This window comes from Aythya ferina, assembly GCF_964211825.1.
Source record: "Aythya ferina genome assembly, chromosome: 8".
NCBI classification, from domain to species: Eukaryota; Metazoa; Chordata; class Aves; order Anseriformes; family Anatidae; genus Aythya; species Aythya ferina.
This window is the reverse complement of record NC_140304.1, coordinates 16,842,318-16,862,528: the sequence shown is the minus strand read 5'-3', so window position 1 is coordinate 16,862,528 and position 20,211 is coordinate 16,842,318. Positions and strand designations below refer to the sequence as shown.

General features: G+C 41.4%; 1 protein-coding gene across 4 annotated transcripts in view; it reads left to right on the top strand.

The window, feature by feature from the left end:
• Positions 1 to 20,211, top strand: part of LOC311440449 (uncharacterized protein C1orf21) — a 105,675-nt gene that overhangs the window by 77,579 nt on the left and 7,885 nt on the right. For 3 of the 4 annotated variants that reach the window (XM_084527403.1, XM_084527405.1, XM_084527404.1), the window contains exon 4: positions 19,601 to 19,677. In XM_084527403.1, the coding sequence (XP_084383529.1) occupies positions 19,601 to 19,677 (77 nt within the window). Of the gene's footprint in view, positions 1 to 1,830; positions 19,678 to 20,211 lie in introns of those variants that run through there. The other variant, XM_084527406.1, reaches the window with a different exon arrangement.

Here is a 20,211-nt window from a genome sequence, read left to right as displayed (position 1 = left end):
CAATTTCAAAATGTAATAAAAGTGCAGGTTTGCATGTGCTTCCAGGGAAGCAACTCGGGGGTGAGTTTCCAATTCCCAAAGTAAAAAATTAAAGGCAAACACTGAAGAGAGTGAGGGCATAAATACAGCAGAGCTTGGTGCACTGCCCTCCTTTCCCCGGTGTCTGGAGGTACAACCCTGCAACATGGGGGACGATTTGGAGGAGCATGGGAAGGAACACAACTGTCAAGCTACTCTTTTGCCTTGCTTTTCTTTCCTTTAGCCATTTGGAGGAAGGAGGCTGCTGTGATGGAGAGGAGACCATCAAAGGGACAGGTAGTGGCAGCAGGAGGATGGTTTCAGGATTTGAGAGATGATTGGAATATCCTTCTGCCAGTAAAATGCTGCCTGTTTTCTAGATCTTCCTCTTCTTAGACCTGGGGAGCATGCAGTGCTTTGTTGTTTGATCAGGTCCACCTGAGTTACACATGGAAAATCCTCAGACCTTTCAGGTGACTGGGCTCTGAAATGACTGGCTTTACTGGAGTCATTTCATAGTTTTTAGGAGTCAAAGGCAAATCATGCTTTATTTTTTATAAGGCCTTGACTGGATGCAGAAATTTAGCAGCTTGTGTATTGATGGGATTTGGTGCTCCCATCCCTGTAAGTCACTCCATCCTGCCCAGCCAAAAGATTAACATCTGCATGGGAACACTGAAGTAACGCTTACACTGATTTCCTTACTGGTGAAAACATTTAGCAAGGAAACAGGACTTCAGCCGCACCAGGGAATTGCTGCCGGCAGATGTGACGAGATGGTGGCACCTCTTTCCACAGCACGGTTTGTTCGCAGCATGTTGTGCATTGAGCTGCTTTTCTGCATCTTCTTTTAAAAAAACAAAAAACAAAAAACAAACAACAACAACAACAACAACAACAACAACAAAACACACAAAAGCAACAAAACAAAACAAGCAGAGATCTTTTACTGAGCTTATGCTGTGGCACCACATCAGCTAGCGTTGCTCAGCCTTGCAGCAATCCCAGCCAGGGCTGGCCGCTGGCCAAGCAGTTGCTAGCTGCAGCCTGCCCATGACAGGTCCTCTAAGAATAGCCCCAGTGCTCTTTTTTTTAACTAAAAAAAAAAAAAAAGTAAATAAATAAATGTTTTAGCAATTGTCTGTGCTATAAACGTGGAGCTTTTCCTCCTGACAGTCCCTTCGTTAGGTTGTGTCTGCAGCGAGCCATTGCTAACACTGAGAAATATTTTTGAACTTAGTGGGGTGAGTCAGGGCTCAGCTGTAACTTGGTCATGGGGCAGCAGGGATGCGGATTGTCTGTTAGAGAGCGTCTAGTTTCAACAGTTTCAGGAACATGAGCAATTTCTCAGCTCATGTTAATTAGACTCATAACTCTTTCTGAGATGATCTAAGGCAAGGATTAATTATAAAAGTTTCCCAGTGTTAGAACATGTTTCTTTAAAGATTGGCATGCTTTCATTTTACGATTACCATGAAAGAATTTTCCTCTACTTCAAATCCTTAAAATACCATTCTATCTTTATATGTAAATAACCACATTTATTAGTTTATTTAAACAAATCTAACTGTTAAATGGGAAAAACACATAAAAGGCCCATGCACTGCCAGCCCATTCAAAGGCTCAACCAAGTGGACTCGCATATTCCTCGTGGGCTCAGTAGCATTTTGGAAGCTGTTCTTCTGGCTGTACTTGTTTTCTCTCTTAAATGAAACACATTGTGGATTATTTTTCTATCTTCGTTTAAATAATAAGTGGTCTAACAAGGTGTCCTTATGTGTTCCTCCTTTTGTCTCCATATGTCTCTTCCAGGTCAGCTCAGTGGAGTCCAAATGGAGATGTGGATCCAGTGGGCCCCCTGTTAGACCATCCTGTTTGCTGTGCCACTCCTGGCTCAGAGCCTGTAGCCTGAACTTTGGCTTGAGCACCTGCTAAATCTAAGTGTTGTTAATGCCATGGCTGCATTTCCTTAGAGGAGGAAGGAAGTAGATCTTGATCAGGGTCCATAAAGTAGTCTCAGAGTGAAAATACCCGATTTACATCAACCTCATTTGTTCAATTTTGAGAAAACCAACGTAAAAGTGGTTAAATGGGTATATGAAAGGCTTGTTTTGGCTTGGTATACAATCACAAAAGTCCAGATGAAACAACATGTCTTCTCTATGTCTTCTCTGTCTTCTGTGCTGCTTATTTTCCTGGGGGTAAATTTTAACAGGTTCTCAGAGTATGATATCTGAGTGTTCCCTGTTGGGAATCCCTGTACCAGTTTGGAAAGCTTGGCCAAGTTTCCATTTTGTTTTCTTTTTTACTTTAAAAAGCTATTTTCTTATGATTAAGTCATGCAGCCAAATAGTGATGTCATTTTTTTCAAACCCTACTTCTGTGAGTGCCTGAAAACAGAAAAGATTCAAATCTAGTTCCTGTGGCTGCTGGTTTTGACTTTTTTTTTTTTCTTTTTTTTTTTTCTAGAAAAGCATTGTGCTAGCCTGTTCAGGAAATTGAGTTCAGGAAATGCAATAGAAGATCATTGGGGATTTTTGCTTAATTTAGCTCTTAATTTTGCTTTAAATTTAGACTATAGGTTCTTCTCAGATGTTCATGTTTTTAATAATCTGACACTATAGATCTCCCTGGTCTTAAGGCCCATACTTAGGAGTCATGGATTATGTATGAAGATTACTATGTGCATGTAAGTTATTGAACTTGGTTTTAACATGGTGGCATAGGCCATAAAGCTGAGGTAACTTAAGGAAGTAAAAGCCATGCAAATGCAAAGCACTAAAGTAATAACGAAGCCTTTGGCATCATGTTGGGTGATGAACTGCAGTGGTATTTTTCATTCAGCTTTTCACTGAAACCCTTTTGTGAAGCGGTGCTCCAGCCCTCGGTCTCCCTGAACTTCTGGCCCAGCTGCAAGTGAGACAAAATGCATTGGATCAGCTCTGAGTTTACAAACGCGGACAGATTAATTTGGAAAAACAGATTGCAAACGCACATCATGGCCACAGTCTGAGTTCTATAAAAGCGATGTATGGCTGGTGCAGAATGATAAAAATTTGTATCAAGGGAACAGCTTAATTAACTGTTCTTGATTAAAGTCGTACAGTATGTGAATTTAACAGCTTGTCTTCAAAAGCAGAATGTGAAATCACTTATTACCGTGGCGCATCTTACTAGCAAATTGTGGGCTGCCAGAGGTTCTTGTGATTAATTGAGCTTAGAAGAACTTAACACTGGGGTGGGGGATAGTGAATAGTTTTTCTGCTCTTGCTTCAAGCCCAGTGCCTCGTGCAAGAAGAGGAGTTGTCAGGAACAGTCACTGGGGAGCACATAGGGGCTTGTGGAGAGGCCTGGTAGCTGCAAGGACTGGGCAGGCAAGGGGCTGCAAAGCAAGGGCTGCAGCAGAATACCTCTAGCAAACATCAGGCAATTGCTAACAGCACTGCCATCCCAGCCTCCACATCAATGGGCAATTTGTGCATCATGGTTGGTGGGAGCCTTCGGGCTGTGGAGAATGGCCTGCTTCAGAGCAGCACGATGTTCTTGAAGTTTGGTGTGTCTTGCTTCCGTCATCCTTTAGGTTGGGCAGCTGTTGTTCATGCAGAGTTTTCCTGATGGTCCCATTTTGTGGAGCTCCAGTCGTTTTGTGATTCTCATAGACTTCAGAGCATGGAGCTGAAGGAGGTGATGTGTTCTGCAGCCTATTGTAGCCTTTACATCCATCAGTACAATGCTGGTCCTTTTTAAAAGAGCAAGATAAAGATAGCTTGTGTCCGGCAGGCTTCTGGATCCCATTCAGCAAACTACTGTATAAGTTGGGGCTTCCATTTTCTATATGTCCAGTTGATTATTCCTGCAGAAATGTAATACCTTGCACTTAGGCTCCTGTTTGCATCATCTCCTGTCTCTTTCAGTACATCCCTCCAAGTTGTCAGCATAACTTGGAAACCTGCAAAATTCAGTCCTTCCTGGCTTGATGCTCTTTGTGGTTTTGGAAAGCTGACGTAGTCTCTAGTTCATTGTTATTCATCATCCCAGTCCCTAATGAAAATTCAGCTCCTGGACAGATACCAACAAAAGCCTGCTCAATACATTCCTCCATTTTGACAGTGTTCAACTGCAAACTACCTGGCGTGTGGCTTCCCAGCCAGCAGTGCACTTATCCTGCAGTGTTTTCATCTAGCAGGTCTAGAAAAACAGACCCGCTTTTCCAAACTTGTTTATGAAAGTGTCAGGAGAGATGGTGACAAAAGCCTTATGAAAATCAAGGGGTATCACATGTTTGTTGCAACCAATATAACTGAAGTAGAGTATTTACATCAATATGAGTTGTTGTGTTGTTTTTTTTAATAGGTTTCAAGTATTGTTACTTTACAATGTCTTGCCATTATATTTTGTCTAAAAATGGTAATACCACAAGATGGATGTTTACTTTAAAATAGAAGCTCAGATTGTGAAGCATAATGGAAAGCCCAAGGGTGAATTTTGGGAGCGAGTTTATTGCTGTGACATGAAGGGCGCTGACTGCTTTCATTACACAACACTTCACTATTAGTCAAAGCTCACATTCAGTCAGTATGATCAATTAGCACAGATGTGTAAGTAGTGTACTTTATCATTAGATTATGTCAAAACTGAGCTTAAAAAGTGTTTCCTTGTCTTCTTTAAGATAACATAAAACTCCTGCTTAACCTTTCAGAATCAAGTATTTATACTTGATCTCCTCTGAAGGATCCTCCTGATTCCAATCAGAGAGTGTCTTCTGTGTGTTTTTTCACTGTGAATAGGTAAATACGCTAGATGGGTGAGCATTACGGCAGCTTGGAAGCAAGGTGGGTGAAAAACACGAACTTACAGCAGGCATACTGGCTTTTAGACTGGGCAAATGCAGACCTGCCACTAATCCAAGATAAAGAATTAGTTTTTGTTCCTAGTGTACACAATATCTCACCTTGACCATGATGACTATGATTAGCGAAGGTCTGCTAAACAGCAGAGGTATGTATAGTCTTTCTGAGAGATGCTCGCTCCTCCTGGTACCCTTTTACTGGGAGTGGGGCTTGCTGCATTACGTAGGCTCGCTGAGATGAGTAGGACTGTCTGTGCCTGCAGATACTCTGATCTGCAGTAAGTAAATACAAAAACCAAACTTCTTCGGGACATATCTGTGACAATACATTTATCTCAGAGATGTATTTATTTCAGAAGCTGCCTGTGTTGTGACACCTAATAGTAAGACGCTGTTTTGTATTTTATGAGTGCTTTGAAAAAATTAGCAAAATCCACTAATATTGTAGTCAGTGAATTCATCTGAAATTGCCTGACAACGCTGTTCTATATACGAAGTAGAAAAATCAATAAATTTAATCCAAGGTAAAACAGTCTAGCTCTCTAAAGGAGAAGGCTGCCTTGTTTGCTCAGTGCTGGAAATGATTGCCTCATGCTAATTGAATAACATCCAGCAGTTGTGTGGCTGAATCTTTCAGACTAATTTGACTCATAGGGACCAAAGACTCTAAATGAAGTATATTTGTCATGCCACAGTCCTACAGGATTATGAGCACTTGGATTCATTTGATCTGATGCATTCCAACAATATTAAGTAAGTCCATTTTTTATTGTCCTTTTGCACCTTATATTTTCCTGGCTGTGGAAGTCCAGCTTCTTACTTTTTGGAAACTGAGCTGTGATATGACAAATATTTCTTGGCCAGTATTTCTGGCTCTGGCAGGGTTTGAAGAATTCTTGGCTGGCTTTTACAGTAGGCTGATAGCTTAGACCAAATATAACAAGAGGGAGAGTACGGCATGTAGAATTTAATTATGGTATTTGTTATATTATTTTTCTTGTCTTAAAATTCTTTGCTGTATTCTGGGTTTTGTGCTAAATAAGCAGTCATTCTAAAATGTTTTAATCGCTACTTAGATACTAAATAATTTTAAACAAAATATCTGAAAGATCCTTTTGTCTTTTAGCAAGATAATTGTGCTGTGAAACTTGCTTTCAGAAGTCATTTGGGAAGTCGGGTTGACGGAGTGCTTGGCAGGCAGGACTTACTCCTGGAATGTATGGGTTCTCTTCTGGAACCTTCCTTGCAGCCATGGTCATGGGCACTGTTCATAACATGCAGAGACATGAGTTGTATAAAGACTTTGCAAAGGTAGCTAGTGGATGTGAGTAAAGCAAAGGAAATAATGCGAATGCAAACCCATGAACTAGTTACTGTAGAGGCATCGTTGTTCTTCTCACGGTAGCATTTGTACATAAGTAAATGACAGCTGATGAGGTGGGAGTGGGTACAGAGGAGAGCTGCTAATGTGCTGCAGCTTTTCACAGAAGCAAGCTTTGAGGTGGGAACCAAGAGAGAAAATGTTTCCCTTGGATATATCGCTTCCCTGGTGTGTTTGGCTTTGGCAAAAGTTCACTTTCAGGCAGATCAGTGAGTTGAAAGGACTCCTTACAGGGCCAGACAGGTCCTATACCTGCAGGAGCATACCGAAAGCACATGTCTGGGACCCTCCTGGTGGCAGACCTCAGTAAAATGGCCATAAACTGAGTGTGCAACTGCAGTCTTAAGGAGAGAAGGACCTACCAAGAGGTAAATGCCTTTCTGCACTGAAAAAAGTCTCTGCACGAGTATTATTAGCCTATTAATGTTGGCCAGAGTTTCTGCTTGGTCCAAGAGAGCATATGCCTAGTGTCAGTGCAGCTACCCTGGGTCCCTTGGGAGCCCGTGGAGACAAAAATTTGCTTACCCAGCAAGCTCGCAGTGATGCAGCTAAAATTAATTGGATGTGATTTTAAGCCTCAGGAATTTGGGGCTTAAACTAAACTCTGGATTTGAGGATTAGGAGAAGACCACCTAATCATCTAAGTGTTTGTCTTCCCAGATAATCCTTGATAACATGGTGAGCCTTCATATAACTCATATTGAATTAACAAGTTAACATGCCCTTCTGGAAGCACAGACAAGGGTTATAGCTGTGTACTGGGTCCAAGGTGAGAGGCTGGAGTAGTCACAGCCCTTGGCGCTGCCTGAGCAGGAGGAAAGCATGTTGATGGGCTGGAGGAGAGAGACTGTGGAAGTCCCATGGCACAGCAGCTTGCACGTTTGATGCAAGCACCTCCGTACAGGTACTGTTACAGGAGGCCACTCCGAGGCAGAAGAGCCAGCCCTGGCAAGACTGAGGCATCAAATATTCATAGTACCAGAAAGGCTTTAATGATCCTGGAGCGTTAATAGGACAGTACCATGTTATTACCCACTTATTTATAGCTGAAAGTTTGAGGCAGTGTGTGACTGCCCGCGTTTCATTTGGAAGATGTGGATAGAGGAGCCTTGGCTGAAAGGAGCGTTTCCTTCTGTTCGTTGCACTCAGCTGATCTCTGATGCTTACGTGGGGCTTAAACATCACAAAATGGGCCTCTTGTGCTCCCCCATCTACTGTATGCCCTTCCTTTCTCCTCTGAAGGTTATTTTGGAAATTCTGCCCATACGCAGCTGTGGCTCCTTGTGCTGGCCTCCATGCCCATCCTGTGGCTGGTTGTTTGCCCACCTTCTCTCTTGGCTCTCTTTCCCTGCTTGCCTTTCCCAGATGTTTGGAACAAACAGAGCAGTATTACAAAGAGCCCAAAAAACTGTTAGCAAAGATTCCAACAAATCCATTTGATTCCTCAGGGACCTGCTTCATTGCGTGCAGTAGCCTCAGCAGTGGGAGAGGCTGCGCTCTCCACCAGCAGACAGTGAGAGCCACCCCACATTGCTCTGGCAGGGAGGAAGGTGATCCTGACACGAGGGTCACGTCTCTGCGTTTCAAAACTGCTCCTGCAGTCCTTCAGGTTGAGAAGTTTGGGGCGAATGTTGTCAGAATTGGCTAAGCACCAAGCTTAGAAAGGACGGCGTTTTAAATGTCTTAGTAAAAGTTGCATGATCCATTCACCGGGACTGATAAGCCTGCCTCTTGAAGGCCAAGTGTGCTGCTTGCTGGGTCTTGAGGTGTGAATTCTTGTCTGTTATTGGCAGTTTGCAGCATGTGCCTTTTTCCAGGGCTTCCCTTCCTAAAGAAAGGCCAAGGAAGGGTTATACATCATTTCTGCTGAGGGTTGTTCAGAAGTTGCGAGTTCATCGCACAGAACAGAAGACCTACTGCGGTGTTTGGCAGAACGCTTGTATAGGTTCTGTAGAACCCTGATAGCCATGTCTTGGCTGCTTTTCGCTTTGCCAGAGACATGAACAAGCAAGAAATATTGATTACAGCATACTCACATTGTGATTTCAAAGTAGATGTTGGTTTTTAATGCTCTTAGCAGCAATCGGAGAAGGTTCTTCGCCTGTTGCAGCTGCTCTGCTTTTGTGTGGCTCATACTGTTATAAAAAGGCAGAGGGATTGTGAGGCTTCGGTGACTTTAATAAAATCTATTTTTGCTGTTAGGATCACTGATGTAGTATATGGCTTGAATTAAAGTTCTCATCACATTGAGATTAAGCAAGTAGTTAATTAAGTGTAGGGAAGCAATTGATAATACCGCAACAACTGTAGTGAAAAATGGGACTATTTTCTTACTAAACTCTTGTTTTCTCCTACTTTTCAGTACCATTCCTGTGAAATGTGCATTGGAGTATGCTTCTGACTCAGGCAGATAGCTTTCATGTTTGGCAATATTGCATCTCACGGTAGTAACGTGACAGCACATAATTTTTTGAACATTCCTGGGATGGGAAAACCCTATTAAATTTTAGAGGTGCTTTTATTATTGTACTTTCCTGGCTTGAAAAGAAAATAGAGTTTGTGTTAAAACTTGGCATCTGCAAATGGCTGAAAGCCAAATTGCAGAATTGAAAGCTGGTTTTGATTAGAAATAGGAAAATTGAAGATGATGTAAGAGTGCATGGTTTGGTTGCATGGGATTTTTGTTAATTTTTGGAAGACCTGTTGGACTGTGAGTCATGGAACAAACAGATATTTTACATTATTATCATGTGTTTGTACTAAAGCATTGTGGCCTTTTGTTTGTTTATTTGTTTGTTTGTTTTAGTAATCCGATGGTTGAGGCAGGAAGACAGATCATCCCTTACAGCTCTTTGGCTTGAGAGAGCACCATACCACAAATTTTAGGTACCCATTAGAGAAGCTGAGATCTGTTTATTTCTCCTGCAGCTTTTATTTGCCTCATTTTTTTCTGAGGTATGAATGCACAGCGTATAGGTGTCGCCTGCATATGTGGTAATAAAACTTAGGGACATGTCAGCTGTAAACCATGCTTTCCAGTAACAAAATGAGTACATGCTGAGTACACTTACAGAAGTCAAAGAGGCTTGAACCAGTGCTGCCTCTGTTTTTGAAAGAGTTGGGCTTGCAACCCCAAAATATGTGATCTACCCTGTTTCTCAAAGCTAAGCATATTTTCTATTTTTAGGGAAACCTCGAAAGTAAAAATAGTTGGTGGAGCCACATGTAGCTTCCGTCTGTTTGTTCAAGAGTCTCAGATAGGGCTGCTGTTAGCAGAGGTATGCCATCTCTGGATGTGCTGGGTTAACCTCACTGGTTTGAGATGCCACATCTTGCATCTTGTGAGATGCAAGACAAACAGGAGCTTGTCTTGCTCTCACATGTGGCAAAACACGTGATACGGCCTGACTTCAGTAAGGCTTTAAATACTGTGACTGAAATTGGAAGCACACTCTGTAGGAAAGATATAGGCAGAAGGGAAAGAGCCCAGAGGGGAGTGACAAGAATAGGAGGTTTAGCAAACGTAAGCTGTAATGGAAGATGGAATCAATTGATGTGTTTAGCCTAAAATACAGAAGGAAATGCAAGTCACCCGATATATAAAAGGTTACTTTAAAAGGCATAACAGTCATCTTTCCTCTGTGATCGCAGGAATGTGGGAAGACATTGGACAAAGATTTAAGCTAGGTAGAAGGAAAATGTCTGAACTTTCAGGGAAGTGGCACAATGACAGGCTGTTGAGAAAACCTGCAGTACTGGGGTTTGGAGAACGAGTTAGACAGAAATCCTTTGATGTGGTTTAGATACCACGTGGTTTAGATGCCCTCGGGTTGTTCGTACTCTGAAATGTCTTCCTTTAGTGCTATTTAGTACCATGGGAGGCTTTCAGGTGACTGATCTCCCCGTTTCACAATGCTATCTCACATTTTGATCAAGGGACTGCTGGCATTCAGTGGGTGCGTGGTGGACCCATCCCTGGCCATGCTGATCTCGTGTGGTGTATCAGACCTCCTGTCCTGCTGCCAGTCTCTCCTGAGGGAGCAGATGCCATTCCATGGCAATGCCACTGCTGGGACTGATGCATGGCAGCTGCAGTGTCAGCACTAATGTTTTACTAGACAAAAGAAGATTTGCTGCTTTCCGGCAAAAGCGGGCAGAGCTCATTTTGAGTCTTTTCTGTGCCCTCCCCTACCTGTGAGGATTTGGGAAGAGGCAGTACAGAAGGTGAGCTGACGGGCACTGTAAAATCAAAGTGGATAATGATGGGCTTATCAGGCACACAGTCACATAGTGACTCTTAAATATATGTTGGACATCAGTATTTTCAGGCCTGCAATTCAATTTTAAGGTAGCTTTTCACCCAGTATTGGTTTGGTTATCTTCCTCTAATCTGCAATATCCCAAGCATCCAAAGCTATTTCTGTTCATCCTGGATGGAATGTGTTGACTTTGTTGGTGCCCTATTTTGCTAACACTGAGGAGACACACTTATTTATCTGTTCTTTTTCGAAGGAAACTTAGAGGAGACAAACACTTAAAAACCCACCTTCTGTAACTGAATGAAATAGCTTATAACATTTTTAAACGGCTTTTGATTTCTTTCATTCTGCTGTATACCATATCTGTTCTCATTATTAGTCTGAGATAAATTTGTTTGGAAAATCCGGGGAAAATCCATTCCTATACACCTGAGGACCGGAAGCTCAGTAATTGAGCAGGCTGCTGTATTCATTGGGAAATTATAATATTTTTTTTCTATTATTCAGAAGCAACAGCTAAACAAAGCAATTAAAAGATTGTACAAAGCATATACAGCAGTTTAAGGTTCCTCCTGCAGCCATAATACTTCACATGTACGTCATGGTATATTTGTCACACTTAATAATATTCACACTGTTATGCCTATGTAGCGAGAACTGTAACTCTGCTCTCTTGGGCCTTAAATTTTGCACCACTTACAAATTTTAGAATTAATGCAAATAAAACAGTCACTGAGAGGAGCACAATGCAGACATTGAAAATGTGCTCCAGTGATGGCATTTACATAACTGCAATCTACCAAAAATTTTAAAATTTTCACTTTGGACAGTGCTGGTAGTATGAGAGCTTATTGTAGGGAACTCTTGCTGTTTTGAAACATACAATAATATGATTTTATTTCCTTTGTCAGACACACAGCAAGTGGAAGATGTTAGCAGCAGTGTCCATTCGGCATCAGCCTGCCACATGCAGCATAGTTTTCACATGTTTAGGAGCTGTGTTTGTCAGCGGTCTTGGCTGGCTTTGGCAGTGCAGGAAGATCTCAGGGTGCTGTGCTTGTGTGTGCCTGACTTGGAGGCACCTCTCAGGGAACTGCTTCTCCAGTGGGGGGTGGGTGCAGAGCATGTTCTGCAAGCAGGCTGTTGAAGCTCAGTCTTGCCTCTGAAGAAATTTTAGGTCCAGCTATTTAAAAATCCATGAACAGCACATCTAGTTCTCTGGATATTTCTCTTGTATATCTTTGAAGGGCATAAAGCTCTTCAAAGCCATCCCAATAAAAAGCTCTGCAAAAATTGTAGTAGCAATAACCTGCTTGCCATGCCAGCAAAGTGCTTTATTCAGGAAATACTGGATACATACCCTGCTGCAGACGGGCTGCATAATACTCCAGGTTACTTCTAAGACCATCTACACTGTTTATTCCTGGCTATAAATGTTTTACAGACTTCATGCCATACCCTTGTTTCATAGTTAATGCCAGCTCTTTCCACGTTACTACATTTGATGGCAAACTACTTTTGGGAGACATACGTGAGAAATACGAGGGTATGAGTAATATATACATTTACTGTAAATGAGTGTATTTCTGTGAAAGCTTGTTGAGAGAGAGAATAATTAATGACATAGGCTTAATAAGCAGTAAGTTAATTTTGAGCCAGTTTTTGTTATCCAGGGTGGCCGTACAATCCAGAAGACTGACATACCCAGAAAAGAGCAAGGTTGATTGTGCTTTTTGTTGCTAAGTACCCTAAAAACCTCTGAAGTTTTCTCAGGAGTCAATCTAATCTTGTAATTTGTCGACAATGTAGTTTTTAACTTTTATCCATCTATTTTTAATTTGCTAGATAAAACTTTGAGCCATACTGATGTACCAAAGCCATTAAAGGTCTGATCCATTAGGAGAGCTGGTGAGCAGGTCTCCTTTCTGCCTACAGCATTTTTTTCACAATAATTCTGGATATGTTTCAATGAAAGCAAATGTTCTTGATGCCCTGGAGCAATCCCATATCACCTTGGTATCTGTTGTACACAATTGTGAGGGCCAGTATTCAGTCAGTTTTTTCCCTTGCAAAGCTTAACAGGGGGTGTTCCTCAACTTCATTTTGCAGACTGTTGCCCTCTGGAAATTGAGAACCAGGAAACCCTGAAGTTTAGGGTGGTGCAAACCTCCTGTTACAGAACAGAGGCACTTCTCAAGTAATCACACTTCTGATCTTCTGTAAGGGACACCTTGAAGTTTGGCAATCTATCTGCAGAAAAGAACTTTGAGATAGAAATAAAGGTCATATGTATTTATGTTCCTTATCATTAATTTCATCTGTTTACCTCTTTTCATTTCCTGTCTTCGTGCCAGCTCTTCCCATGTCTGCATTTCAGTTTGTCTTTAGCCTTCCTGGTATATGGTTACTCTACAAAATTCATTGGAATTCCCATGACCAAATAGCCTCATGTTCATAGTGGGGGAGGAGGAGTTGAAAAGCTGATGGGTAAGTTTAAAAACTTTTAGCTGTTAGATGTGGTAAATATTAATGCCCTTTGAAAACCCTTTAGTGATAGTTTTTCCCCTTTTTTTTTTCTTTCTTTTTTTTTGTTCCTGCTCTTCAGTGATGCTATTCATCAAAGTTCAAAGACCAGTAACTTTGGCTGAGAGTGAACTGTATTGAGATATTGCAGGAGAAGTCCTTCATTTTTCTCCGGAGAGACCTCTTTGCTGTTTTGTTTGTTTGTTGTTGTTGTTGTTTTTTAATTATTTTTTTTAATTATTATTTATTTATTTATTCTTTTTAACTTCACATTTCTGGTTGGACTTTTCAGATTTGTTGCTATCCTGCAACCTGAACTAAGCGTAAGAGGCACAGTAGGCTTTTCTCTAATAATCACCCCCTGGTTTTAACCTCTGTAGGATTTAAAAAAGCAACTACAAATTACTTACCTCACTAGTTGATCTTGCTTTCAATATGCAAACAACTGATCCAAGAAAAAAAGCAGGAGGGTGGCAGCCAGAGCAGAAAGCAGGCAACGGCAGGTAAGTTATCCTTGAAGAGGGAGATTAATGCAGGGGAGCCAGCAGGGTGAGAACTGAAATGAGACCAAACCTGCAGATAGAGCATGCTTGTTACCCTGCCTCCAGCCAGAACCACACTCTGCAAGCGCTTTGTTTGCTTACTCTCTTGGAGGGTTAAATTAGGCTTTGTTCAAACTGCTCTCAGAGGTTGGAGCAAGTTCTCAGGTAGTTTTTTATTTACTTCATTTTTTTCTTTCTTCTGTCTGGTCTCCAGATTCATCCAGCCCTTGTACCCAATACGCTTCTGCAGCCTCATTTTATTCTTCCAAGTCGTGCTTGCCTTGAATTGCTGTGTTGGCTTCTGCAGTAGGTTATCTGGTGATAGTATCTCCATGTGGATTGTGTTTATTTTGTACAGGCACAACAACTGTTTCTCTTCTGTGCTTTGAAGGCCTGGGCTGAAAGCCACCAGCACTCAATGGAACAACTCTTGTTGATTTTAAATCAGACCTTGCTGAGCAAGATGAATAGGTGTATGCGTGCTTATAGGGTATCACTGACTGGTAAATAAACACTAAAAGAAGCATTTCTCAGATTACAGCATATGGACGACTTTCTGGTGGGCTGTAGAAAGCCGCTCAGGATTCACCCCATTTTGACCTGCTTTTATCACTTTTCAAGTAATTTTTTTATTTTTATTTTTTATTTTTTTTGTGTGTGTTTTCAGAATCCCTTTCTTCCATTTTACATTTCAGGAGCTAGAGTCACTACAGTAAAAATTCCCCATAGTACCTGGCAAGGAGCAGCATGTTTCAGGATGAGGCCTCTGGAATGAATTTGAGGAAACCATGGACTGCTGATAAAAGCACGGGATTTCTCTCTGCCAAATACGAGTTGTGCTCCTGGCATCTGTGCAGGCCCCCAGCGTGTTGTTGGCTGGGCTCGTGGAATCATATTCTTTTCCAAAATAAATGCCCAGCTGTGTGTCTGTTTCTCCCTCCCCTGTCCATGCTTGAATGGCCACAATTTCAGCCAGAAGTCTTCAGCCTTCACTTTCTCCCATTTTGTTAATTGGGAATAAAATTTAACAAACCTACTCAAAAAAAAAAAATTGTTCCAATGTCCAGTTTATTAAGAAAGACCTTTTACAAGAGTAAGGCATCATGGGCAGGTCCCTCATTCTTAGTTGGGGAAATTTTGGCCTAACGCTCAGTGCAAGGTGCTCCCCAAAACGGGGCTCCCTTGGCAGACAGCATTTTCTAGGAGCCTGGGGCAAGACGTGCGTCAGTAGTGGAGTAGTGCCAGCACCCATTGACTTGTGTCATGGTTGTGCCTTCAGGAGTCTATGTGACTGAGTCCACGTTGTGAAATATCAGTAGTCACAGGTATCTGGGATGTGTTTGGGAGATCAGGGGAGTTTGTGCCAATGTTTGCTTTTCTCATAACCAATGTTGATAGACTTACCATGGAAAGGTATAAGGTCCTTCTAATGATGGGGATGATAACAGCTTTTTGAAGCATCTCCTCAACATGAACATTGTCCCTTATGACTTGGATAGGATCCCGAGAGGAGGAGCAGGGTGGGCTTTGTGTGTTAGCACTATCTGATGTACACACTCCATGCCATGCTCTGACTTACTGAGAGTGTCCCCAGGACTCCCTTCTGGACCACACAGTGTATGTATGTATACACATTATGGTAGGGATAATGTGATTCATCTGGTGAATGGGATTAAAGAGTAATTCTCTTCCCCCTTCACCAGCGTCAGAGATTTTTCAATGTTCAATTTGCCCCTGCACTATAAAGTTAGCAAGTTATCCTAAATAACATTTTCAGACGGTTTTGTTTCCAAGTAACAGGAGAAAGAAGGAGGAGGCTCTGTTAGGCCTGTACAGACTTCCTGCAAATAGGGATATAAAAAGTCAGTGCTTGCATATGTAGAGAGCAAGGAAACTCTTTGTACAATCAGTAAAGTCTGTCTTTCTCCCATGTTCCCCCTCATTTATCAAGATAATCCATGTAAAATATCACTACCTGAGGCTGGTTCTCATAACTGAGGGGCACAAAAAGTGCTGAGCTGTCAGACTGAAATTTTACATCTAATTTTTCAGACTTTCTAACTGAGCCATTTGTTCTTTCTTTTCAACTACTATTATTTTAAAGAATGGTACGTTATAAAAATAGAAAAAAATATATCATTTTTTCCCTGAGTGATTTTAACAGTAAATCAAATAGCCCCAGAAACCAGTTTGAAAGGTGCTGCAGGCTGCTTTGAAGGAAAACATAATCTTGATACAAATGAGGAATGTTGTTTATAAGTATTTGAATAGTTGTAAACTACCAATATTGAGTAAAATATGATCACTGTCCGTACCCTTTATGTTTCTGTGGACCGTGTTTTAGTAGCAAAACATAAGTTTACAGATGTAAATGTATCTTAAAAGCAGTACTAATTTTGGTGCACGTGCCATTTACAGACATTGGTGACTCCATGGTACAGCTGCAAGTTGGATACTTGAACCTTTTCTGAGTTGCAAAAATAATAGTGTTGAAACAAAAAAAGCTCATTTTTCTTGCACTAAGTTTTACTATTCTGTGTTTTTTTCCCGTTTGGTTGCATATTTGCTCAGTTATTGCAACATTGGAGAAAAACACCTGAAGACCAAAATGTGATTGCCGGTTAATGAAAATTAGCCATTAGGTGGCAGAATTGCTAATTGCACCTTTAATATTTCTCTCTGGACAATCTCATCAATTAAGAAAAAAAAAAAAAAAAAAAAAAAACATAAAATGATATGTAGTCTCTTCACTAAATATCTGAAAGCATCTCTGTATTGGCCCTATGTTATTAAGCTTTTGGTCATGAGTGTTCGAGTCAAGCAGAAAGACTGTTTGCAGCTTACTTGTGTCCATCTGTAGTAATCTGAGGAAGAAAAGAAAATGCCTAAAATGAAGCTCCCATGGCTTTGTAAGAGGGGAAGCATCAAGGGGGATGCTGACAGATACATAATTATAATGGCAGTAGTGGCTGTTGCTGTGTTAATAGCATCTGGCAGTGGAATCACTGCCATCTGTTAACACCCTGAAATTCTGAAATGGCACATTCTTTATGTAGAGATTAACAATAATTAACGAATCTATCAGATGAAATCACCTTGATTTGATGACAGCTTTACCCTGATAATGATTAATTGCGAAATAATGGGGAGTAAAATGCCCACTTACCAGTAAAATGCCTTCTTACCACAGACTAGCTAATGCCTCTATCCAAGTACAGCATTCTGCATAGCTTATTTTTAAAGTTGTGGTGAGAGGCAATATTTAATGTGTTTCCTTCAAATAATCCGTATAAGCAGAGCTAGATTAAAAGCTAAATTTTACATATTAATTTCTACTTGCAGCAGATTAGGACTCTGAAAACACTTGCAGTTCTGCAGATGCATGGTAACTTACTCAGTGTTAATCACTGACTCATGTGCCTCAAAGACAGAGAAAATGAGTTTGAACTGAGAGAAGTGACACTTCAGCCCAGGTCCGGTCAGCCTCAAAGAGCAATCCGACTGCCTTAAACTATTTCGGGTTTGTCAGCTGGGTGTCATCGTGTTGTCTGTCAGATGTAACCCGTGGTTGATGTTGCTAAAATTCATCGCTGCCTGATGCTGCCATTAAACAACTTACTTGTGCAGGTGAATTACTTCAAAAAGTATTTTGAATTAAGCAGTGGGTTGGGCCCGGAAATATGGGGGGGATGAGGAAGTCTTTGGTAGTAACTGTGAATGTGTGAGCTAGCCCAGCCATGGCTTGTGGCTAACAAACCATCTGGTTTTGCTTGAAATTAGAATCCAAACCATTAGTTTCTGATGAATCAGTGTCTCTTCAACAGCGATGGGAAAAAATATTCCATTTATTTGTATTTTGAAGAATTATTTTTGAATATCTGTTTTTGTCAAAGCCCATATTTTGGTCAACGTAATGATGTATCAGTGCTGTAAATAAGAGGTATGAGCAAAGTACTGAGCCAATTCGGGGGCTGGTTGGATTTCATTTTTCTCCTAATTCCTCTTCTGTTTACTCCTGCTGAGGAGCAGATGGAAAAGGTGACATGTTCTCTGATTAAACAGAAGAATTGTAAGAAATAAATAATTGAGGTCTGTTAATTATCAGAAGCAATAGGAGGGGAAAGAATAAACTTTGCACTCTTGAAGTCAAGTAAACCTAAATTTTATTTCTATCTCCATTTGTAAGTCTGATAATATGGTAAATAACATTCTGGGCTCCACATAGAGAAGGCAATATGTATTTTTCTTGTGTCTGTCTATTTGTTCCTAAGTGACAGAAGTTTCTATATACTGGGATTTGTGCTGATGCCAGCTACTGATAGAGCTGCGCTGACGCCAAACCACAAGTGGAGGTGTGGAAAGCTGGGTTTGTGTCACCCTGATTTATCGCAGCTCCAGACGCGGGAGCTGTAAATCAGAGCTTTCCTTGCCTTTTAATGGGAGCAATGGATTCACAGTAGTCTTTTGGTGGAGAACAAATGAGCTGGCCGAGCAGACTTGCGGATAAAGGCTGGGCTTGCCTGGTGCATGAGGCTGGAGTTCATCTGGCTCCTGGGTTTCATGTCCTCTTCCCTGTGCAACCTACTTCTCTTATTTTGCTTGACAATGAGTTCACCGTGCAGATAGAGAGTCATTCACAGCTAAAATTCAAAGATGCTTTGAAAGCAAATGGATTCATCTTCTGTTCTGCTGTGTTGACTTTTTGTCATAGGATGCTGGGAGGGCAGTGGCTGAGGGAAGCAGGGGTGCTTGGTAGGGCTGGGAAGGAAGGCTTGTTTCTCTCTCACTGTTATTTCCATGCAAGACACTTTTCTGTTTGGGAGGATTAGAAGATATCCATTGAACAGTGTTAAATATGCTGAGGTAGTTGATGTTTACATTCCTTGTAGAATTATTCATTAAAATATTAACTGCTAGACAGTCTATCTTTTTTTTTTTTTTTAATTCAGTGATTTAGTAGCCCTCTTATAAATCATGTTGTGTCATTCAGACATTCAAAGACTAAATAAGACAAAACAAAACTGTCAAAATTACCCACAAAAGCACTAATTCTTGCTTTTACATTTCTTAAATTGTCACGGGCTTGATGCACTGAAGAAACAGAGAAGGATTTGTGTGGCGGGTGGGCTATAAAATTTAACTCAGCTCTCTTCCATCTGTACCATCAGCTTTCCCTAACACACTGTGCTGATGTGAAAAGGGCTATATCCTGCTCCAAGTCTTCTCAGACAACAGAAGCATATGCACTTTGGTTCACAGCAACTTTTGGCACAAAAGCAAGGGGTACCTTGAAATGCTGGCTCTGGACTCAACTCTTTTCCCTCCCCACCGTTTTGTTATGTTTTGTTGTGTTTTTAGTGGTTCTGGTTCTCCACAAAGGACTCGATTGTGTGCTTGTTGATAAACATGTTCTGGTGGCCTTGCTTGGGCCCCTTGTGTCCAGTTTCATGGCTGAGCCAGTAAAATCTGCCACTGGTGTTCTCCTCTTCGCTGGAACATTTAACGTGTGGTTTCTCCCATATTTAATATATGTTTTCTCCTGTACATTGTTCTCCCCGCAATGCTCGTGTCTCACCTTCATTGTGAGCAAACCTACAGGTCTGGGTGACTCTGGGGCTCTGCCTCGTTACCTTCAGGTGCTAATTAGTGGCGGTGTTCATACAGCTCTGTGAGGAGCAGCCCCTGGTGCACTTGGACTGCAGGAGGGCCATTAGCCAGCGCAGCATTCGATGGCTGCAAATCCCCCAGGGACTTGCCCCATGACCCGGGGCTGTGCAGCAGCAAGCCCCCAGCCACTGAACTGGTAACATTTAACATTTCCCACCCAGGGTGATGGCCCCATGTTTCACAGGGTTGTAGCATCAATGGTTTTGCCTTTAATTTTGTTTTTTTTTGCTGAGCTTTTCGCATTCGGTTGCACAGGTGGCTGGACCCAGCAGCATGTGATGCAGTGATGCCAAATGCCTGTCGTGCTTTGCTGCTTGATAAATACTGATGGTACCTCTACTGTGTTTTCTGTGTATTTCAGGAAAAAAGTGCCAGTTCAAATGTAAGACTTAAATCTAATAAAGAGATCCCAGGATTAGTACATCAACCCAGAGCAAAGTAAGTTCTATTTTTATTTTCAATTTAGTACAAGTATGTGCAAGATTAAAGAAGTATCTGTGAAATTCCCAGTTATTGCCAAGCACAAACCAATTGGTGGTTCCAACAGCCTGAAATCCATACCCACTTTAAATAAAACAGGTAAGAACAAGAACACAGCTGGGTAGCATTGGTGCTGACATCCCTGCAGTGTCCGTCCTGTCCTTTGCACGGCCAAGATGTGCCATACAGTGTTACTTCTCAGCTTTCCATGCAACTTAAGCATAAACAAAATTATATATGCATTAATGTTCCTAAATACTAGCAGTTAAGTTCCCAGGGAAGTTTTTGCTGTCTCTTGGCTTTGGTTATCAGATGTACAGCCTCACAAACCCCTGGGATAAGTAACGGCAAACTTTTCCATTTAAAATAGTGAAGTTGTTTCTCTAAAATTAGGGTTGATGTGCAGCTGAGGGTTTATCCAGTCCCTAGCCAGAGTTCTGTGCTGTGCCATGGCTGAGATCAGTACACATCGCATATGCCATGAAATATTTA